At 44.2% G+C, this 23976-nt stretch overlaps 1 protein-coding gene across 1 annotated transcript in view; it reads right to left on the bottom strand.

Moving 5' to 3' along the window:
- Positions 1 to 20081, bottom strand: part of fat1b (FAT atypical cadherin 1b) — a 28593-nt gene extending 8512 nt beyond the window's left edge. The window contains exons 1-20 of the mRNA XM_028960754.1: positions 19967 to 20081; positions 16362 to 19645; positions 14851 to 15165; positions 14450 to 14511; positions 13721 to 14035; positions 13428 to 13638; positions 13270 to 13323; positions 12890 to 13008; positions 11597 to 11866; positions 11215 to 11425; positions 6526 to 10587; positions 5391 to 5587; positions 5044 to 5197; positions 3901 to 4137; positions 3045 to 3434; positions 2747 to 2961; positions 2173 to 2310; positions 1894 to 2037; positions 1612 to 1809; positions 447 to 1239 (exon numbers count right to left, since the gene is read on the bottom strand). Coding sequence (XP_028816587.1) covers positions 447 to 1239; positions 1612 to 1809; positions 1894 to 2037; positions 2173 to 2310; positions 2747 to 2961; positions 3045 to 3434; positions 3901 to 4137; positions 5044 to 5197; positions 5391 to 5587; positions 6526 to 10587; positions 11215 to 11425; positions 11597 to 11866; positions 12890 to 13008; positions 13270 to 13323; positions 13428 to 13638; positions 13721 to 14035; positions 14450 to 14511; positions 14851 to 15165; positions 16362 to 19617 — 11341 coding nt within the window. The 5' untranslated portion in view covers positions 19618 to 19645; positions 19967 to 20081. The remainder of the gene's footprint in view (positions 1 to 446; positions 1240 to 1611; positions 1810 to 1893; positions 2038 to 2172; positions 2311 to 2746; positions 2962 to 3044; positions 3435 to 3900; positions 4138 to 5043; positions 5198 to 5390; positions 5588 to 6525; positions 10588 to 11214; positions 11426 to 11596; positions 11867 to 12889; positions 13009 to 13269; positions 13324 to 13427; positions 13639 to 13720; positions 14036 to 14449; positions 14512 to 14850; positions 15166 to 16361; positions 19646 to 19966) is intronic.
- Between the last annotated feature and the right edge of the window lie 3895 nt (positions 20082 to 23976).

Genomic DNA, 23976 nt, shown 5'->3' with positions numbered 1-23976 from the left:
TGGTGGAATACTGCCCCCAAGCTCAAATTCAGCAAGACACAAAATCTTACAAATAGCACCTTTAAGTAAATTAAGGGCCCAATTTTAAAAACACTATAATAAATGTATATAATAATTATATAATAGATAGATATGTTGGGTAAATCCCCAGGATTTACAAAAATACAAGATAAAAACAGCAAGAGTATGCTTGCTTGTTATCTGTATTTTATTTCTGTCACCCAGATGATGAACTTTAGTTATGGTTTTATAAACACCTTGCTTACAATATCCTCCAAACATGCAAAACACACTGATATCTGCTGAATCTATTTAGCTGCCATGACTACTTAGCATACTGAAATGCGAACTGGGCTCTATTTTCAATGAGCAATGTTTCCTTAAATGCCAATTCAAACCTGCCCAATCTGGCAACGGCACTGTCACACTCCTCTGCAATATTTTACCTTGGCAAAGACAAATGGCAGACGTGTTGTGTTGCAAGGAGACAAAGCTGAACTTTGCTCCACTGTACGCCGAGATTGACGTCTCATCCAAGGTGACCACCTCTCTGCAGAAGTTAGTGGGGCAGACCGCACTCGCACAACGGTTTTTCACGACCCTCACGATGTGAAGGCCCGTTATCTGCTGAATCCTGGCTATTGAATTCAGTTTGTGAAGAAGTGACTCCTGCAGCCCTGGAGGACCTCTCTCCAATGCCACAAGCACATCCAGACTTCCAGCTGGCTCCACAGGCTGGATGCTGACCAGCTGGACGTCTCCGCGGCGGACACCAGTGATGATGCGAATCGCCCTCTGAACGTCATGCCAGCGCTCATTGATAAACTCTTCGGGGCTGACATGAGCGAACCGTACAGCCACAGACTGGTTGAGCATCTGCTGGGTGACCTGGCGGACATGCACGTTGACCCTTGTCGCCGTGGTGAAGTGTCCATCGCTGACTGAGACATTAAGTGGATAGTGGCCCACAGCCAGGCTCTGGCGGGCCAGCAGTCGGCCGTCAGAGCTGGAGATGGAGAAGTGGGACTGCGATGGAGGCAGAAGGCTGTATGTAAGGGTGTCATGGATGTCCTGGTCACTGGCATGGACCCTCCCCAAGACCCTCCCTGTGTACTGCTCTCCTGGAGTGGAGACAAGGACCTCAAGCGGCAGGACTGTGGGCGGGTGTGCACTCTGAGCCACGACCATAATGCTGATTACTGTGGAAGATGAAAGTGGAGGCCTTCCACTGTCTGCTACCTAAACCCAGAAAGCCACATCATGAACTCAATTCATTATAATAAAAAAAAAAGAATAAAACAATAAGAAATAGATTAACTTATAGATTAATTCATACATGGATTTATTATAATTTTAATAATAATTATTAATAACTAATAATTACAGTTGTATTTTTAAACAGCTTTATAACACTTGCGCATTGAAAATATATGTGCAATTTATGACCCAGCGTTTTTTTTTAGGCTATGGCAATTTTTCAACAGTAGAGGGAGCTTTTGACATTTCACAGTCTCATATTACTGCCTCAACACTCATATCATATTTGAATTTAGTTTTGAATCCAAACATATTCACAGTGAAATGCATATTTCAGTGTGATAGTTTCCTGACCTGGATGCGCAGCACGTGGTGTTCCTGCACCCTGTGGCTCAGGTGTTGTGTGGTCACCAACGTTCCATTAGTTTTGATGCTAAAGGAGTCCGAGTTGCTGCCCTGCTGTAGTGCGAAGGAGAAAGGCGGGCCGTTGAGCGGCCCATCGCTGTCACTCGCGCTGAGCTGGAGGACGCTGCTGCCTATGGGGAGGTTCTCCTTGAAACCAAGGGAAAGAGGTAAAGTCGCAACTGCCTGTCATATCTCATAGAGGATCAGACAGGCTTTTCAGCTCGGTCTCACCTGTATGACGAGGCTGTAGTTAGTCTGGCAGAAGACGGGGGGATTATCGTTTACATCCAACACGTCAATGTGGATTTTTGCACTGCTGGATCTGGGAGGATTTCCACCGTCGGACGCCAGCACCTTCAGAGTGTGCACTGATATCTAATTTTGACCAAGAGGAGGAGGTAAATCTCATTCTCGCTAGTTCCCGTGACCAATCACGCTGATCCCTGGCTTCACACTGTGTCTGCATATCTCCATCCGAGAATAAAATGAAGACAGTGCACCAGCGTTCACCTTTTCTCTGTCGAGCTGGCGGCCGACTCTCAACTCCCCGCTGGTGGCATCAATGATGAATGAGCCGCCCTGGTTGCCGCTGATGATGGAGAAGTGGACACGGCTGTTCGAAGGCCCGTCTGCGTCCCTCGCCGTGACCTTAAATAAACGTCAACAGCCTCGCTGAACAGAGTTTATTAGCTACTGTACAGAGATGCTTTATTAATGCATAATACAACTGTAAAAATCTGTAGGTTGTCAACATCAATCTAGAGCTGGGACAAGTCAGTTACACAGAATTTAAAAATTGGCATTTCCATTAAGAACCATCATAACATAGTTATGCATCAAAATGTTCTCTGCTGCATCCTTTCCCTCGAAACTGGTGCAAGAAGCAGATCCTTAGAATTTAGAAGGTGGCTTTGACAGGAAATAACCCAAGCCAACGTGGTAGTAGTGGGTAACACACTCGCCTATGAACCAGAAGACCCAGGTTCAAATCCCACTTACTACCATCGTGTCCCTGAGCAAGACACTTAACCCTAACTTGACTTTGGCATGGATTATGCCAAAGTCACTCACGGTCAGCACTCACGGTCAGCACCACCATCCCGGCTGTGGCGTGTTCGCCGACTCCGGCCGAGTACACGCGCTGGCTGAAGACAGGGCTGTTGTCATTGACGTCCGTCACATTGACACGGACAGTGGCCACGTCGCTTAGGGCCCTCTTGCCTGCGACGGTGGCTTTAACTGTCAGGTAGTGCTCATGGGAGGTCTCGTAGTCCAGGCCCACGATCACAAAGATGTCACCTGCAGAAACAGCAGTGACCGGTCACCAGTATCACATCCGCAAGTACAGCACAGGATATTTTTGGAAAAGTGTGTCACCCCACCAGTGTGACTTCTGATACTAAAAGAGCCCCGTTCGTTTCCCCCAGTGATACAGTAGCTTATCTCAGGACGCTTTTCGACCACGGTGCTGACAGCGGAGACGCTGAGGATCCGAGAGCCCACGGTGATGTCCTCTGGGACCGTGACGACGTAGCCCCTCCTTTCGAACGCCGGTGGGCTGTCGGCCGCGCTCTCCACATCCACCACCAGGAAACCGAGTGTGGAGCGTGGCTGCGGTGAGCCCTGGTCGGTGGCTCGGACCGTCAGTGTGTACGAATCCTGAGCCCTCTTGTGCAGGGGCTTCATCAGGGACATGATGCCAGACTGCTGGTGGATGGAAAAAAGGCCTCCAGCTGAATTCTCCAAGGAATACAGGACTTTACCATTCATTCCTTAAAGAGAGAAATACAGGCAATACTTTTAATTGTTGCTACATGGCATCATAATGTAATAAAAGCAGCCTGATTTCAAAGCCTATAATCGTCAAGAACAACCAACCATTTAGCCCAATGGTTTCTAACCAAATAACTCATGTTTATGCAAACAACTCATGTTTATGCAAATCAAGCCTGATCAACAATGATTTTTTACAGTTTGGGTTACTACTGCTGATTTTTGTTGGACTCCGTCGTTTCATTTAATCCTACTCAGTAGCCAATATTCTCAATATTCTTATTTATTGTGTATTTGTCATTATAATGGCACACAAATAAAATGAAGATATGATCAGATTGGACCACTTCTTAAAAGGTAAGTGTCAAACACGTACAGATGTTCTTTTCTGAACATTGACTTGCATTCATTTTCACACTTTTACACAGCAATGTCAAGAAGACTACAATGTCTGAAAAATTCTACCAGAATCAGGGTCCGTTGCCTGTATCTGCGCAACATAAGTGCCAGGCTCTGTATTTTCGGCCACAGTGAAGCGGCTGCCATAAGGCGGAGCAAACAGAGGAGGGTTGTCATTGATGTCATCCACCGTCACCACAACGCCAGCCTGGCATGCACGGCCTCCTCCGTCCTGGGCGTGTGCCGTCAGCTCAAACTTGCTCCGCTCCTCACGGTCCAGGGGTAACAAGGTTTTCAGTGCACCTTTGTACAAAAAAATATGAGATGATTTTTTAGACAGAAAATGTGGATGAGCTTGTGTAAATTAACAAAAAAAAAACATGTATGGAATATGTCAATAAGTGAGATATACATAATGTGCTGCAAAATTGCCATATTTACGAGCATATTAAGTAGATTCATATGAAGAAAAGTCAGCAAATGTTTCTGATAAATAATAAAGGCCATGAGACGGGAAAAGACAGGATGGCCGTGTCTCTAAGGGAAAGCTTGCCTGGTGCATGATTCAGGCATTCTCATTAGCATTTAAGTCTCTTGCTGCAAAATGTATTATGGGTAATATTCATATTCTCAGAACATTTACATGGTGTATGACACAAAAGCCTGTGGACACACTCATGCATATATATTTCTGACCATCTATCTGCATGTAAATATATTTCCAGCTTAACATCCATTATATGAAACATTACATAAATGATGATGACAATTATTCCACGGCAACACACATACAAAATGACGTCCCACGAGGCACTCATAGAAATTCAAATGTAGAACCAGGAAACAACAGAACTGTGAATTGTTAGCCAACAACTATGCAAAATTGCTGTGAATTATGAGGTAAATGATTGCAAGGCACACATGCAGGTCCAAACGAGGCCAAATTGGTGTGGTTTTCTATTTCTTTATTAATTTAGATATGAGAGCACTCACATGAGATAAAAAAAAATGCAATAAATAATTATTTAAGTTCATAAATGCAGTGCACACATTACCTACAGTTCTCAAAAAAATCGTCCAACTTTATGTATAAAATGTATGGATATGAGAATACCGTATACAATCTCTAACAGTAAAAAATTAGTGATCTACAATACACCGCTCCAACATCATTCAACTTACTTCAGGTGCTAAAGTTTGCGAATGTACCTGTGACTGGTTCAAGGCTGAAGTGCTCAGCACCATCTCCAGAGAGCCAATAAGAGACCTCTGCATTTGCATGGCTGTCTGCATCAGTAGCCGACACTCGCAGGATCACTCGTCCTGCAGGAGCATCCTCTGGAACCGCTGCGACGTAAAGGGCCTAGAGATGTGCAGACAGGCTCATGAGCTCGATGAGACAATTCTGATTGACACATAAAATGCTACAGTATGGAGGGAGTATAAATGAACATGGCAAGACAAATACCTGTAAGTCCTGGTATAAGTGATATCCTAGACAGAGTCTAAGCCCTATTATCTGTAATGTAAATATGAAATGACAGAGAGAGCAGCACCTTTTCACAAACAGGGCTGTTGTCATTTGCATCGAGGACCTTTATCTCCACAGCCGTGTTCACTACATGTGTGCCGTCTGTGGCAGTTATGTTTAGGAGATAATTATTTCTCTCCTCCCGATCCAAAGGTTTCCTCAAAATGACCATCCATTCATTCTGGATGTATTCAACTCCAAACCGGGTCAGAGGGTCACCACCTGAGAAACATCAGTGGACAAAAAAAAGTAATCTGTCACCAGATACGGCATGCTGACCACACAGAAATGATGATGAACAGTCAAATTGCATGAGACAGATGACTATACATGAAATGGGGGCTAATGGCCAAGAAATTGACACAAAATGAGCAGGAACTGAATTGCTGTCACCACAGAATGAGCTCTACATCACAACAAATTACCTTGCCGTGGTCCCTAAAACATTATGTTTGATCCTCATGTGTACCTCAATTTACTGGATGTTTACCGCTTTCAGCATCAATCAATCCGATATAAAGCAGCACACATCCAAAGATCCAAGGTTTAATCTTCTCTGCACTTCCAATTTTTTCATGGTTAACTGTCACGACTACGGACTGACGGGGGAAGGAAGCGCAGAGGTGTGACATGCTGGGAACGGGGTTTTATTATAAAATAAACAATAAACAAATAAACAATGGCGTGTGGCCGAAAAGGGAAATAAAAAGGGGGACAACGTAAACAACATAAACAAACCCGCAGGCGTGTGGCGATTGCCAGAACTCAAAAATACAAGGTTTCACATAAACAGGTCAAGTTCGTGCACAAAGTTCACAAAAATGCTGGAGATTCCGAAGGGGCGGAAATCTCTGGCTTTTCTGCATTGTCAGGATTGGGTACAGGTGATGAGCCAAGCTGCAGTCAAACCTGACAGTAACTTGGTAATTGACGGCCTGCAAATGTAGTCTTCATATACACAATTACATTCTTAATGAATGATGGACTACTAAAGCCCTAACTATTTGTAGTCAAATATAATTTAAGGCATTTTTAGAAACTTTCACAAATTACTAGTTCACAAATTAATTACAAATTTTATACATATAAAACTGACCACACTTTTATGTAAAATTGGATGCTGATTTAATTTAGTTGAAACAGATTTATTTCCTCATCACCTGTGATGTAGCAGCTGATGTTCCTGTTGGTTTCTTCACTGTCTGGGTCAGTGGCGCTCAAGACTGTTATCACCGTAGAAACCGGATCATCCTCCCTCACCTCACTTCTGTAGATGTCTTGGGTGAACCGAGGTGGGTTGTCATTGGTGTCCACTACTGTGATGTCCACCCTCGTTTTTGCCATCATCTGCACCTCCTGACCTCGGTCAGTGGCCACCACTGACACCGAATACCTCTCATTCTTTTCCCAGTCAAGCTCCTCTACTGTTGTGAGCCAGCCTGTTGAGCTCTCTATTGCAAATAGTTCCAAAATGTCAGCCCGCTCTTGGTCTTCATCCAGGCTGTAGGTCACTTGCCCATTCAAGCCTGCATCCAGATCGGTGGCCCTCAGCTGGATTATTGATGTCCCTCCTGGCAGGTTTTCCACGACAAAAGATTTGTATGGGTCAGAGTCGAACTGCGGGCTGTTATCATTGATGTCCTTCAACAGAATTTTCACATTCAATGATGAGATGAGCTCTGCACCTTCTCGGTTTTGCTTTACTAGAAGTGTGAGTGCAAACATTTCAGTAGTTTCATAGTCAAGACGTTTGGAAACTTTCAACTTTCCCGTACTGCTGTCAACAACAAAAACGTCATTTTGGTTACTCTCCAGAGTGTTTCCTTTCACAAGGCTGTAAGTAACAAATTGCTTTCTGTCTGTCTGAATGGCTTCAATCGCCGTTCCAACAGGAAGGTTCTCAGGGATTTCTAATGTTAGCATTGGCATGGCGACCTCTAAAAATGACACATGTGAGGGCAGCACTCTTATATTCACTGGAACAATAGACTGTTTTGGTGGCTTTCCAGAATCCTGCGCCTTCACATAAAAGGAAAAGAGAAAATTCTCGAATCCAAAAAGACTCGCTTTGGTAGTTAAGACACCACTCAAAGGATGTATTTCAAAGTGACAGGCTTCGCAGTAAGTCTCATATACGATGTCACCGTTTCTTCCTTCATCACGATCCACAGCCTTCACCTTCATTACAGAAAACCCTTTCGGAACATTCCATGGTATGGATCCATTATATACAGACACATGGAACTGAGGGGCATTGTCATTTATGTCTAAAAGGTTGACATTAACAGTGCAAAACCCTATCTTGCCACCACCATCTTTAGCCATAACATTTATAAAGATCGACTGCTCATTTGGACTTTCTCGGTCAAAGCTCTCCGCTGTGTAAATCTGTCCATCAGCATTTATTGTAAATTTATCAATCGCAACTTCGTTGACAATAAAGTATGTCACCTGGCCGTACAATCCTGCATCGCTGTCTATGGCTTTGACCTCTGTCACCAAAGTTCCAATGGGAGAATTCTCCACGAGCTCTATATAATACTCCTTCTGAGCAAATGAAGGGCTGTGCAGGTTTTCACGGATGACCGTGACTGTGACCTCGGCTGAGCTTCTAAAAACGCCATCAGTCACTGCCAAAGTGAGGTTGTAGAGTGGCTCCATTTTACTTCTTTGGTGGTTCAGGATTTTAATGACTCCACTCTTCCTGTCCACTGAAAAATGCCTCTGCTCGTTGCCCGAAAGAAAGGAGTATTCCAGCTTGTAGTAATCTGAGGTGTCAACATCGAATGCCCTAACGCACATTACAAATTGGCCTTGAGAGGCGAGCTCACTGATAGCTGCACGATAATGTGACTGTACAAACACTGGAAAGTTGTCATTTATGTCAGACATGTGGACAATAACAGAGACCTCGCTGGACAAAGCTGGAGATCCTCCATCCATGGCTCTTATAATCAGTCTGTGCTGTGGGATGGTTTCATAGTCTAAAAAGCTTGTGGTCACTATCACCCCAGTGTCCTGATCAATGCCAAAGTATGGCGAGACTGATCCTCCTTGCTCCAGCAACTGATACAACACTTCTCGGTTGGTGCCAAAGTCTGAATCCAAGGCTCTAACCCGTAAGACTGCCGTGCCAACTGCAGTTGACTCTGAGAGACTGATATTATACAGGCTTGCTTCGAACACTGGTGCATTGTCATTGACGTCTTGCAAAATAATGTCAACAAACACTTCAGAATGGGCCGTGGTCGATGAGTCCATGGCCCGGACCCTTAATTTATAGGCAGGATGAGCCTCATAATCCAGTGCATGAAATACACTAATGACTCCAGAGTTCAAGTTAATGAAAAAGTGGCCTAATGGGTCTCCTTCAAAAATGCTGTAGAGGGCCTTGGGTCCTACTGAATCGCTTACGTGAACTTGAAGTATTGAAGTGTGCAGTGGTATGTTCTCTGGAATTTCAATGTTATAAAACAGCTTCTCAAAAACCGGCGTAGCTTTGTTCACTACAGTAATAACCACCTCTGCTGTGCTGCTAAGGCTTGGTTCCCCTTTGTCTTGGGCTACGATGCTAATTGTAAACTTAGCATTTAGCATTTGTGGCTCAAAGGACTTCTTTAAAGATATCTCCCCAAAAGAAGTAACCTGAAAATAATCGTGATCAGGTAAGAGGTATTCTATCTCGGCACTCCTGCTGATGTCTCTGTCCACCGCTGTGACGAGCCTGACAACCTGGCCCACTTCAGCATCCATCTGGACCAGAGCGTGGTATGGGAGACTCACGAACACTGGTGGGTTGTCGTTCACATCCTCAACTGTAACTTTAACAAGAACGTGGGCCAGAATGTTTGGTGATGCAGACTCTCTTGTCACACCAACAAGAACGTCATACGTATCTTGAACTTCACGGTCAAAAGGTATCCCAGTAGTGAAAAGTAATCCAGAAGTACGTCCAATTTTAAACCCACGGTCTTGGTTGAGGATGGTGTAAAACAAGTGCTCGTTCATTTTCCGACCCACGGTGGAAACTAAAGCAAGTGTTTGGCTTTCCGCTGAGTTCTCCCGCACTGAGGCGGTGTAGACTTTTTGGGTGAACTGAACCGGACCCTGATCTTGGTTGTGCTTTGCAGTCACTCTGACAACCGCTGTGCTGGCAAACCTGCCATCAGACACTCGGACGGTGAGCTTGTACCTGCTTCGTAAAACAGCTGCATTCTGAACAAAAATGTCACCGGAAGAGGAATCAATTCTGAATTTCCCGCCCGTGTTGCCATCTGATATGGAGAAGAGCAATTTGGCATTGGGTGGAGAGTCCTCGTCTGTTGCATTAAGCGAGATCACTTTCTGTCCGCTGTATGATGGCACAAAGAGGTTTGTTTCATACAAGTCTTGGCTGAATTTGGGGGGGCAGTCGTTGTAATCCATGATTTGTATCGTCACATTGACAGTATTTTTCCCGAACAGTCGTGGAAACCCAGAATCGTGGACCTGCACGGTGAAGTGAAAAACAGCTATTTGTTCAAAGTCAAGGCTAAACAGAGTTCGTATTGCTCCGGTGACGGAGTCTAGTTGAAAGTAGTTACGAGCAAGCGGATCGGCAATTTCGTAGACGAGCCTGCCATTCAAATCTGCATCTGCATCGGCGGCACAAATAACCAGCGGTGTATTTTCTTTAGTTAAAACCACGCTTTTAGCTGCAGCGGATTCGCTGATGATCCCAAAGAACTCGGTCTCTGTGAAGACTGGAGCATTGTCATTCTCGTCTTTAAGATGAACATAAACGGTGATGTTGCTCGCCGTGTCGGCCATGTTTGTGGCCTGTATGATTAGTTTATATGATTGAGTAGTTTCTCGATCAAGCAGCCTTAATGTAGCAATGACACCAGAGTGGGGATTGATGGTGAAAGAGCCATCGACATTACCTTCTTTGATCTGATACAGGACCAGAGACTGACTTGAGGCTGTGACCAAACTCACAAAGGTGCCTACAGGGGCGGCTTCACTGATTTCCACAACAATTTCTCCATGAGGGAACTTTGGCTTTGAGTTATCTGGCATGGTGACCACAATATGAACAGTTGTTTCCATACCAAGAGATGGATCCCCCTTGTCTGAAGCTTTTATAGTCAGCTCAAACTGGTTTCTTCTCCAGTGGTCAAGCTCCTTGGCAACAGATATAATTCCTAGTAAAGGGTCAATAACAAATGTGTCTCCAGCATTTCCTGAAAATCACAAAGCATTAAGTATTATTTAATAGCATTATATAGTCATTTCACTAATTTCTGGTTAGCTGCACACAAACTGTGTTGGCACACATGCATTATGAAAACAATGCAAATGCAATATTTATCATAATTCTGATAAGACAAAAAGAGTAAATAAAACAGCATATCTATGTCATTATGGATATAAATAAGTATAAATAAGTATATAAGTTAGTATTAAACTGAATGTATCAGCAATGACTTAAGCAGCTTACATCTCTTTCATGATATTATTCCAATACATACATCCATATTTTGTGTTTCTAGATTGTATAGTTTACATTTTATACTTTATTGTTGTATAGTTTTTTATTCTGTTCTATTGTTTTTTAATTTTCGCTGATCTTGCCTTTTCGCTGCTCTTACCTTTGTTCTATCCACTTTCTGCCGTGACAATGCAAATTGTCTTTAATAAAAGTTTATCTTATCTTATCTTAGCTTAACAATGAATGAGAACAGCAAAATGGAGATCTTGTGTGAACAATAGCATCTAAACATTATTCAGTTAATGCTTGTTCCATTGCAAACGCTGTATATATTTGCATACTTGCATATGTAATGTATGTAGATGGTAGATGGCGGCACCTGACTCTATGCTGTAGTTGATCTCAGCATTCTTGCCCCTGTCTTTGTCCAAGGCGGCCACTTGTAACACCGCAGAGCCAACGGCTGCCGTCTCAAACAAGTGGGCTGAGTACTGAGAGCTGGTAAAATGAGGAGCGTTGTCATTGCTGTCCAGCACATTGACAATCACCCTGGCAAGGTTGCGCTTCACAGGAATGCCCTGGTCATGCACCTGGATAGGTGAAGTAGGATCAGATACTGTAGGCCCCATGTTCGAAAAATATATATATATATATTTTTACGGTGGCAATATTGAAATGGTGAAATTATATAATCATCTGTGGCAAATAGCACACATGTAACTATGTTATTGCAGGATTAAGGGTTTCAGAAGTCAACATACCATCAGGGTGAGCATATGTCTTTGCATGGTTTCGTGGTCCAGTTTTTCGGTGGTGTACAGAAATCCCTGATCAAGGCGGAACTTCTGCAAGCTGTATGGGTCTGTGCTGCTCAGAAGCCTGTATGATAATTTGCTCTTTTCATCTTTATCACTGGCGACAATCTCCAAAATCATCGTGTTGGGCTGTGTCTCCTCTGGAATGCTTATCTCATACTTGGACTGGGAAAATTGCGGGCGGTGTTCGTTTGTATCAATCACTAGGATTAGGACCTTTCAGACAAAATGAGATATGAAAGGAATGGTATTATGTTAATGAAGACCTCACAGACTTCATTTAGCCAGTACAATTTACTATTAGGACATCACCCACAAACAAATTAAAATTCTAATAATTTTTTTAGCCACGCCCTCAAAAATATGTTAATTACATATCATACATCGAAGTGCTCGGCAGCTTTTATTTTGAGGTGATGTATTTGAACAGCAGCATATCTGGGTCACTATATGGGAAACCTGCAGATAGAAAAATGCACACTGACACCTTAACATTTTCTGGAAGTACATTTTCTGCACCAGCTTTTTTGATGATTCCCTGGCATTGCACTGCTAAACTGTAGCACTCATGTACCTAGAGCAAAAATGCAAATTGTCCATATGGTGGGAAAGCAAAGCACGCTTGGAAAGAGAGTTGCCTTGGAACGAGAGAAAACCGAAGCTGCATACATCTGCCCAGTGCACTCAGCACCTGGGGCAGACCTGCTCCCACTGATATATGAATGTCACACTGCACCCTGACAGGACTGGGCATTGCTACATAGCCAGAGGACAGGCATGTTCCCACGTCACAGTATGGAGGAGAGAGGGACAGGTACCGATGAAGGGCTCAACACACAAGCTTTGCAGCTTTTTTCCTAAGGCTTTAATATTTCTTGTTCTCTTGAAATGCAACATTTCCTATTTATAACTGGGTGAAGTGTCACCATGTTAAATTAGTCATGATATTATAGTCTGATATTATAGTCTGGTATGTTGTTTTTGTGGCCTGTCTTAATTTTAGTAGACTCAACAATACACCACATCCATTCCATAAATGGAAGACGTTTTGATTTGTTCCATGTTTTTTTCTTGTCTCGTCATGTTTCAGTCAAGTCATAAAGGTTCGTTGATATGTCAACAAACATTTTGTGGACAAAAACACTAGGTAAAGGGAAAGAAAATTGTTTCCTTATGTCAAAATGTTCCAATCTCTATACTCTGATTGATGTCATGTGCCTGAGGCTTGTGTGATGTTACCTGTGCTGTAATGCATCTGCTTCCATCAGTACCTTCTACAGTCAAATTGTAGTTTGATTTCTGCTCGGCGTCCAGGTGCTTGGAAACAATAATTGTGCCGGTCCGAATGTCCTCACCACCTGTTGATCCAAAAAAAAAAAAGGTTCCGGTCACATTAAACTCAGAGTGAAAGGGCTATAATTACTGATGGCTTGATACAGGAAAATATCACATTATTCTGTGTTCAGCTTTACCAAGAGAGTGCATATTATGTAGCAAATAGTTGTAAATTGTTTATGAATTTTATTAATTTTTATGAAGTCTTTTACATGACGCATGCATCATTGCATGTTGTAAAGACTTTATATTGGTGTGTGATTGGGACATTTTTCAGCACATACCTTCTTCTGTATAGTTCTGGATTATGTTAAAGGTTTCTTTAGCCTGTGTGTCTCCTTAGAAATAAAAGGTGTGAAAGGGAAACAGCAAAAGAATGATGGTCACATTGTGATACAATACTAAAATAAATTCAAACAAACAACATGTTTTAATCAATTACCTTTAATTTTAAACCAGACAGGTGACTGGATAGACTTAGTTGCAATGACCCCCACCCTGTGGCCTATACTGACACTTTCCATGACAGAAAATGTTAGGTTGCTGATTTCAAATTCCAAGTCACTGTCTGAAATCTCCGGCTTTGGGATCCATTCGACATGCAGTTGACAGGTCGTTGACCTCTGAGGCCGTCCACTGTCCACTGCTTTAATCTGTGGGGAAGCATCATGGACATTTGAACACTTCACATCTCCACAGGGTTCAGCTGGCTACATCATAAAGTGGTTAACCTACCGAGAGAATATAATATTCTCCTGCTGAGAAAGCCTCTTTGGAGGACACCACTCCAGTTTGGGGCTCAATGAGGAATTTCCCTCTCTTGTCGCCATCATCTATGCTGTATGATATCTCAGCATAGGGGCTTTCATCATCATCTTTGGCAATAACTCTGTAAATCGGCTGCCTTTTGGGTGCTTTATTCCGTTCTGGTAGCTTGATTTTATAGATATTCTCAAGAAACTGAGGACTGTTGTCGTTCTCATCCACTACATTCACAATTACACTGACAATGGTGGATTTTGTTGGACTGACATCATCAGTAACTGTGATCTATAGAAGGCAGATTCAAGACAAAATGTTAAACTTCCAGACACTAAATGTATTAATATATGAGTCACCAAACCAATACATTTAGTAAACCATGAGAAATGTCTCAGTCCATAATATTTTATCAATAAATAGACTAACTAATGCTCTGGAGGCCATGAGTTCGGCTAAACAATATCGACAAAATCTTAATGTGCTGTAATTCAGATAAACTACATAAACAGCCCCTTACACAGCTTGAACGAAATCATTCAGTGTTTGTAATGGCTTTGTGCATCTTTCAGACATAGTTAATGCATGATGGAGAACTATACTAAATGTGCCCTTGTTATTTCTGGTTTATCTTAGCTTATTTTATTTAAATATTGGCCTGTTTAGTACATTTTAGCTGTGTGTCCATGGAACAGTACCGTATACCTCAAGAACGTGTTCTTCTTGCTTTTCCCTGTCTAGTTTGCGGGATGTTGTTGTTACCAGGCCTACAAAGAAGCCCAAACATGCACGTTCAAGTATCAGGATTCAACTGAAGACAAATCTGCAATTAGCTGAAAACATCAAACCCATTAACTTCCAACAAAAAACAGGATTCATAATTTAAAAAGGTGCCATAATTCAAAGAAAAATATAGCATATTGGAGCAAGCTTGTATTGTTTGTTTATTTTAATCCAATAATCAGAGGGTTTCTTATTTTGAATGTGAACTGAAAGTGAGTTGGACTATAAATGGATCAGAAATCATCTGCATTCCTAAGCATTACAATTTTGAAAAAGAATGTTCTAAACTTTCTATAATATCCTACAATTTTGACATAACGTACCAGAGTCAGGGTCTATGGTAAAAAAACCCTGTGGGTTCCCACTTGTGATCTTGTAGGAGAGTTTCTCGCTTGTTCTGGTGTCAGGGTCAACCGCTTCAATCTGGATGACAGTCGTGTCCTTTGGAGAGTTCTCGTAGACGGATGAGTAGTACACCGGCTCTGTGGTTTGCGGCGCATTGTCATTGACATCTTGGACCTCAATGTAAACCTCAATGGAGGTTGAAAGAGGAACAACACCCTGATCAGTAGCATAAATTATTAACCAGTAGTGGTCCATGGTTTCATAATCCAGGAGCTCCTTGGTGTAAATCGCACCTATGAAAAGAAAGAGAAGGTTCATATTGTGCCACGTGTTCAGCACCATTCAGCAATACATTAACATCTGGTAAGATATAAAGTCACATGGCTGTGAGAACTAAACAGATCTTTACATCATGAACTAGATAGAGCAACGAGAGACTGATTTGCATGTCTTTTTCTCCTTCTATTATGAACAAAACATCATTATCTTTTATGGTGTATGGTATTTAAACAAGAATTATTACAATTTTTGCAAGTATGATATTTCAGTGCCTCTTTTCTTCTGCCCACGAAGCATGTACCCCTGTTTTTTTACAGACACATTATTTACACTAAAAATACATGTTCCATGTCACAGAGCAGACATATTGTGCCCCCATAAGATTGTTGTGATCCTCACATTTTGTACGTCAAATGATTCAACCCTTTATGAATGTATTCTGTTAGAAACTGCTTTTGTTGGGCCAACGTACACCTGACTCTTTGTTCTCACTGTTACTACATGCCTCACACTGCTGCTGTGAATATAAAGCACCATCTTCCAACCTTTCCATGAGTAAACACGGACTCCTTGTACTTCTGACTGCGACGAAGCAGGCAGGCGCACAAGTGCTCGACTTTAAGGATTTTTTACTTTAAAACAGAATGCAAAGTCAAAACAAAAGTAAAAGAGACAACGTGACACGTTGTCAAAATCAATCAGGGATAGATGCCAGTCGATTGTAATGTCTGAAAAGTGCGTAGTAGCCTAAGGGTGACTGGGTGGTAGTAGCCTAGTGCGTAACACACTCGCCTATGAACCAGAAGACCAAGGTTCAAATCCCGCTTACTACCATTGTGTCCCTGAGCAAGACACTTAACCCTAAGTTGCTCCAGGGGGGGGGCTGTCCCTGTAACTACTGATTGTAAGACGCTCTGGATAAAGGCATCTGGTAAATGCTGTAAATGTAAATGAAAAACCCACTAGTTCACTATATAGTGCACAATTTCGAGAATCAGCCAAAATGGAAGCAAATCATACTTTGTTAACTACATTATAGACTATGTAATAAACAACAATAGTGAGGTTGTACAGCTGGCTTCCTGTATCCTGTATTTAGCCACATGCATTCGGAAATTAGATTTGTCTCTCTACACTTTACATGCAAAATGAAAAAGTAGCAAAAATTTGCAAAACAACGTAACCAATTAATTTATTGAAATAAACTTACCACTGTCTTCATTGATGGCAAAAACTCCAACACCTGATCCACCACGTGTGGAGTACCGTATTTCTCCATCTCTTCCACTGTCATGGTCTGAAGCCACAACTTTCAACACTGTGGTCCCTAAAGGGACATCCTCACTCACAGACCCCGATGCGGTGAAAAAAGGGAAGGAAGGCCGATGAAAATTCTCATCAACGTCCACAACCTCCACCACAATGTAGCAAGAGGACGACAGTGATGCCGGTTTTCCTTTGTCCTTCACCAAGGCAGTCAAGTTGTAGACCTGCCTTTTCTCAAAGTCCAAATTTTGAGCAATTCGCAAGGCTCCACTTATTTTATCTATTTTAAAACTCCCAGCCCCATCCTCCATTAGACTGTAGCGCACTTGGCCAGATGGACCCAGGTCTGGATCTTGAGCCTCTGGCCAGACAACCACAGTACCCAAAGGAACATCCTCTGGCACTTTTACAAAGTAGTACGGCTGGAAAAATGCTGGTGAGTTATCATTTATGTCTTTTAACAACACCTCCAGTTGCACAGTTGAAGTCTGCTGAGGTTCACCAGTGCCTCCATTACAAGCAGAAACTTTGAGGGCCAAGGAAGGAGTTGCTTCTCTGTCTAAAGGGCCTTTCACTGTTACCACCCCAGTATTTTCATCAATGTGGAGCTGATTTGTCACTGTCAAAAAACGGTATCTGATCATGCCATTGAGTCTCAAATTCTTAACTTTGGCCTCTACTTGTACAATCTCCATTCCTAACGCTGAATTTTCTGACACCTCCACAGAGTATTTGTTCTGTAGAAACACCGGGCGGTTGTCATTAATGTCCAACACAATGACCTTAAGAACATACGATGCAGATTTCTGAGGTATTCCTAGGTCATACACGGTGATGTTGAGAATGTGGTTGGCTGATTTTTCTCTGTCAAGACCTTCAATTATCTTCAGACACCCAGTGTCCATGTCAATGGAGTAGCAACTATCCTGGTTTCCTTCTGAGATCACAAACACCAGCCTTCCATTGAAACCAGTGTCTGCATCTGTGGCTCTGAGGCAAAAGAACTCCGTACCAACGGGAATGTTCTCTTTAACTTCAGTCACACCCGGAGACGAGTCCACAAACTGTGGGGCATGACGATTAGTGGAATGAACGTCGCCGGTTGCCTCCGTAACATCTTCTTGACCCTCAGCACTTTCAAAGAGTGTCCATCCCGCAGCCCCTGAAATGGCAGCCTCAACGCATTTCAAGTGCACCAGATGCAAGCCCGCCACAGCGGTGATGTTTAAGAACAGCGGTGGACTCGAGTATTCCCCGTCATTTGCAGTTACTTCAACGGCATGCGAAGGCACTTCTGCGGCCTCACCGGCGCTTAGTGGCTTTTTCAAAAACAAGACACCGGAGTCTGGGACGAGTCCAAACAATCCCAGGGCATCGCCATCCTTAATCTCATATCGAATCCCACCCAGATCATCGGCGTCGACGGCGGACACCACAGTTATCACCTCGCCAAGCGCTAATGACCGCGGCACGGTCAGATGACAGTCGTTGTTCTCGAACAGAGGTCTGTTGTCGTTTAAATTGTTCACGGTCACGGACACGGTGGTCTCCGTCTCCCTGCGGAAAGGCGAGCCGCAGTCGGACGCGCGCACCCTGAAGAGGAACGGCCCGTGGCGCAGCTCGTAGTCCAGACTCGCGGCAGAGCTGATCACGCCGGTGAGGTGATTGATGGCGAAAGGCGAAGGGCGCCCACCCACGATGCTGTAGGTCACGGCGCCATTCTCCCCATCGTCCAGGTCGCTTGCGCTGACCGCGAGGACGCTGGTCCCAACCGGCACGTTTTCATCCACACTGGCGTTGTAGGCTGCCTCGCCAAACCTGGGTGCGTTGTTATTTTCATCGATCACCTCGACGATGACCTTGGTGGCAGCTTGTCCATCGTTAGTCATCACGTCCAATTCATATTTTCTAGTCTGATCGGCTTTTATAGCTCCAGCGGTTGTTATTAGGCCTGTGCTGGGGTTGATGCTGAACAGGCCCAAGTGTTCGTCCGTCGCGGACTTCAGCGTGTATTTCGGAGGAGACCGCCTCGGCCGAGTTCTCACCATGACAACGAAGCTGTTAGGGGGTGCAAACTCGCTGATGCCGACGCGGTAGCAGCTCTCCTCAAACTCGGTGGCCTCAGTGTAAGCCTGTGGAGGGTGGACCCTCACCACTTCCGCGGACGAGTACCTTGGCGGACTCCCCCAGTCCCTTGCTCGCAAGGTGAGGTTGAACCCGCGCGGCCGGCCACGCCATTCCACCTCTTTCGCACCTTTAATCTTGTACTCGTTGCTTCCTGCTCCTGTCTTGATGACCCTGAAATGCTGCTGAGGGTCACCATCCACTATGCTCAAAGAAGCGATCTCTCCATTCCGGCCTCGGTCGCCATCTTGCACGCTCACCACGGCGTAGGTCGGGTCTTCGCCCGTGTCCCACGTACTCAGGGTGACAGCTGTGATGACAGGCGCATGGTCGTTGGCCGGCAGCACCCGTACAGTCAGCCTGGCGGAGCCGGCGACGTCCCCGTTCCGGTAGAGCCTCAGGCCTCTGTCCACGACCAGCACGTCCATCTCGTACGACGCCGTCCCCTCGTAATCCAGTGTCCCGGTTAATGTGATGATGCCACTGGTGGGGTGGATGCTGAACACGTCGGTCCACTCCTTGAAGCTGAAGTAGTGCTCCGCATTTTTCCCAACGTCCGCATCCGTTGCCATGACTTTGCCGATGTTTGTTCTCACAGCGGTGTTCTCGGGCAGCGAGACTGTGTAGGAGGTTGGCGAGAAGAGGGGTCTAAGATCGTTTATGTCGAGAACTTGCACCGTAACCACACTTTGAACTTCGCCACTGCTCAGTTGCTCCTGCGCCTTGACTGTCAGCACATATCTGTCTCGGACTTCTCTGTTTAGCGTAGCAGAACTCCCCCCTTTTGTCCTTATTCTCAAAAAGCAGAAGCGTCCCAGCACATACTCCTCAGCTTTGAAAATGTTCTCATGATCTCCCGAGTCTATTCTGTAGCGTATTTCCCGCGATGGTTCTCTCATATAAATGCCCATTTTGGGGGGACCTTCAACATATGTCTTTGCTGGGGAGTTTTCGTATATATAGACTGTATAATCTGGCTGTGTGAACTGTAAAACTAACGCTTCATCTCCATTTCCTCCCTCAGTGGAATTCCACAGAATGTGGAGCAGGAGGATGAACGCCAAGTGTCTCCCCATGATTCCCAGCGTGACAAAAACCTAGAAACTAAAAGAGAGGCGAGAGAGGGAATGTGAAAGACTGACATAAATGCAACAATGCACCATAATACATTTCTGTCCTATTGTTATTGTCATGTTGCAGGATATCGGTAAATTACCAAAGGGACATGGACAGCAGCGCAAAGGATTCTGGTCCTTGCATTGGGTTAATGATTGCTTAGAACATTGAACCACAGTCTGAATAATAATAATCTGCCTAGTTATTCCAACCAAAAGTTTCCATTGCACAGGTAGATGAAAATTACTATTATTATTATTAGTAGTAGTATCATTATGAATATTAGAGCTGCGTGAGATCTTCACTCACCATCCCAAGAGAAAGAACTGCTCTTCGTGGTCGGGGAGGAGTTGCACCAAATAATTCACGGCATCCATGCACTTAAAAAAGTGGACAGTCGCCGCCTCCGCTCCGCTCCGCGTCCCGAGTCCAACTGCTGCGAGACGAGACGCGACGCTCGCGCACGCCGTCTGCGCGTCCGAGTTCCACCAGCGGGACGCCGTGACGTCACGACCCCCCCGCGCCTGCGTCGCTAGTTCTCATTTTCTTAGTTCTTATTCTAGGCTGTTCCAGCAAATAAACTACTCTTGGAATGTCAAGAGTAGTGTGGTAGTAGCCTAGTGGGTAACACACTATGAACCTATGAACCAGAAGACCCGGGTTCAAATCCCACTTACTACCATTGTGTCCCTGAGCAAGACACTTAACCCTAAGTTGCTCCAGGGGGGGACTGTCCCCTGTAACTACTGATTGTAAGTCGCTCTGGATAAGGGCGTCTGGTAAATGCCATAAATGTAAATGTCAAAAATGTACTAAATAAGTAAGAGTAGCTTGTTCAAACCTTTATAAATCACAATGCTGTCAACGTTATGGATTAACAGGCAGATGACGAACTCTCAACAGTTAAAGAATCCACAGAAAACTACTCCAGTGTTTTTCTCTGGGTTTAAGCACATTACGCAGTTTCCCTCACTACATCAATTTTATTACATTAAATGCCATCCAAGCTGACGATGTCTCTGCTCATGTGTGACGGGTACATGTCTAAAGTGGGCGCCATGAGGGCAAGCGACTGCGGAAATGGTTAATGCAGCCATGCTGCCACGACGAGATGTCTGGGGAGAGCGAGATGGCGATTTCGTGGCCAGTTCATTCCCAGATTTTCACAACACCATCTGTATTAATTTCTCTCTCTCTCTCTCTGTGTCTCTGAGGAAGAGATCACTTTGGTCATGTGAAACGCAGGACAGCACACGGTAGGATACACGGTGAAACGTGTCCTCTGCATTTAACCATCACCCTTGGTGAGCAGTGGGCGGCCACGACAGGCGCCTGGGGAGCAGTGTGTGGGGGACGGTACCTTGCTTGGTGGCACCTCAGTGGCTCGGGGTTCGAACCTGCAACCAAGCCACTGCTGCCACCCTGGAAGGAGGAAATCTAAAATTGACAAAAGCGAAAGATTGAAAGGATTGCACGCTGTGAGAACATTGCAAGGGCAGTTTACTCCAGTGGCTGGACCTACTGCCGCGGCCCTTGTGGTCCTTGATGTGAGGTTTGTTTCAGGAACGCTTTCACCTACGTCCCTGATCTGCTCCAGTCGCAAGTGTATTGAATCACACAGATATCCACAGGCGCTTTAGCACTGGGTTCAGCACCGGACGCAGGCGGTAATAGCATTTCTTTTATCTGGCGCATGAAACCTGATTTCAAAACCCTGGGGCTTCAGACGCACTAAAAAGGTGTTGCCGTGGTGCGGACGCGGGGCACCTAAAAGCACAGCTACATTTTTCAGCTTTCAGCGGTGTGGGGACAGTGGTACCTTGGCGGATGGGATTCGAACCGGCAACCTTCTGATTACGGGGTAGCTTCCTTAAAATCTTGAGCCCCCCCCGCTATGCCACCACTGCCCCTTTGTGGTTGGTGAATGTGTGTGTGTGTGTGTGTGTGTGTGACACATTTCAGTGTCTGTAGCTCATATATATATGAGTGAAAAAAGTAATTATTCTCAGTCAGGCTGAGCGAGAGTGAGAATATGAAGATGTCATTAAAGGAGGGCTATTATGTTCATGTCAATTGTGTGCTTATAAATAGACAGACTCTGAGGATTTTCAAGTCATTGGCGTGGCCTGATTTGGGAAAAGTTCACTTTTTTTTCCTCCCATTATCCCCCTGACATCTGATGGATTACTCATGTGGAAAATGATTTACAGTACGAACCATTTTTCCTCAAATATGCCATTATAAGAATAGGTCAGGACACTCCCCAGTGCAGTTCCGTTTAGAAGCATGTAAAACCAATTTCCTATTATGTCAGTGGCGTTTCTAACAGCACTGGCATTTGAATGAAGGCAAATTACACACTTGGGACCAGGATTTGTGCCAGCAAATATTAATGATTGGCAAGAAGGAGTGAAAATGGAGGAGATGCTGGAGTTAAATAGCTCAACAGATCAGATAAGATGGAGTCTTTTGTTTTCTTTCATGGAAATGCATTGAACCCATTTTTAAATGAAAAGATGTTGAACCCTCAAGACTTCATCCTCATCCAAGTACTGAAAGATCAACTCTGTTCTGGGTGAATTCTACATGAAGAATATGGGTAACAATCATTTTTCATGAGGTATCATCAAGCAATAACTCACTATCAAGAATCACCATATGTGTGTGTGTCACGGTTCCAGCTTCTCCACCGCACCCACAAACGGCAAGCAGCCACCAGGATGGCTGCTCGACCTGGTTCTCTGGAGTATTCCTTTGTCTGTCTGGATCTCAGGCCGGCCCCGGACTATTCTTCTCTGCGCTCCTTTAGACTGACTCTCTAATCTGGTAATCTGGTGCTTCCACCAAGTCCTCACGGAACACGAGACAGTCACTGCCTCCTTCTCTGCGGAGCACCGCCATCGCTGCTCCTTCCCGCCGTCCAGCATCCGCCACAGTCACATGTGCCATCAACCACTCACCCTGACAATAGAATTTGGTTAATTTTTTTACTTTAAATGCATGCATTACAATACATTACCATGTTTTTTTTTCCACTTTATTTGAGAACACCTGACCCTTTCCTGAATTTTCCAGAACAGGCATGCACCCATGTTCCCGCAATATGACACTAAGGCACCTAGATGAATGTAGTCAAGATCACAGCCTGTGAACCGTAAATATACATAAATAAATAAAGTAACATAAGTAAAGTAACATCATCTTCTGTGTTGTGTTCAAAACTGAAGTCCGTCACGTGCAGAATCCATCGGGCAGTGTCACACTTCACCCACACTTCCCACACACACGGACTTGCAGAACTCAGCGCTTTTCGTGTCTCTTTAGTGATTTTTTTGGTTTCATTTGCTCCTGGGGATAGAAGAGGCATCTGCAGAGTCCTGATTAAAGACAATTTATGTCTGGGAGGGTAAAAGTGACCAATTTGCCATTGATTTGCAGTCAAGGACAACGGCCGCTGCCTCGTGGGTCGTCAAGGTAGCAAAGATGTTTCAGCTCGGACAGAAAGGTTTTTCTGATGTTGAAAATAACTGACAGACCGAAGGAATATTAACTATGAGAGCCAATAACAACCCATAATGATGCCATTGTGCAGCATTGAAGTTTGGAAAACTTTCATGGTTCTTTACTCAGAAAATGAACTGTTAGGCTTGTTGGGGGGGAGATGTGTTTGCCATTTGCCAATTCATGCCCTCCTGGGACTGCTGAGGTGCACCATGTGGGCAATTTTAGAGATTTTACAAAAATACGCTCGTAAAGGGCAATGACCGAATGGTGCTATTTCAAAAGTGAGAGATTACATTAGAGAAAGATCACAAAATAAGGTATCAGTAGCATAAAATGGAGCCAGCCGTCACCTTTTACTGCGCATCCAGTTTGCTGTGCAATTAGTTAGGAGTCTGCTGTAAATGTTCTGCTGCCGTAGGAATAAAATGAAAAAATTGCTCCAAACGGGAGCATTTAATCAAAGAAAACAGTGCGCCAAACTCTTCCTACTAAGCAGCTGAGTCTGTACCAGTGCCCCTAAAACCCTCCGTGGCACTGATTTAATTCCCAAGGGAGAAATCCTATTAAAGCTTAAGCATTTGGCTCTGTTTTACCCACCAGAACTCACAAACAAATAATGCACAGTCACCAGAGAATGGAATTAATCTTTAACAGGAGGGTTTTCGATTAGTTCATTATTTGCATAGATTCAACCATGCAATGACGGATTGTGTTATCCGGTACAGCAAGTACAAGTATGTGATACACAGCAGCACAGCACATGGTGCACACAGTGAAATTTGTCCTCTGCATTTAACCATCACCCTGAGTGAGCA

This window comes from Denticeps clupeoides, chromosome 18 (assembly GCF_900700375.1).
Source record: "Denticeps clupeoides chromosome 18, fDenClu1.1, whole genome shotgun sequence".
Classification (NCBI taxonomy): domain Eukaryota; kingdom Metazoa; phylum Chordata; class Actinopteri; order Clupeiformes; family Denticipitidae; genus Denticeps; species Denticeps clupeoides.
This window is presented reverse-complemented; position numbering and strand designations above follow the sequence as displayed.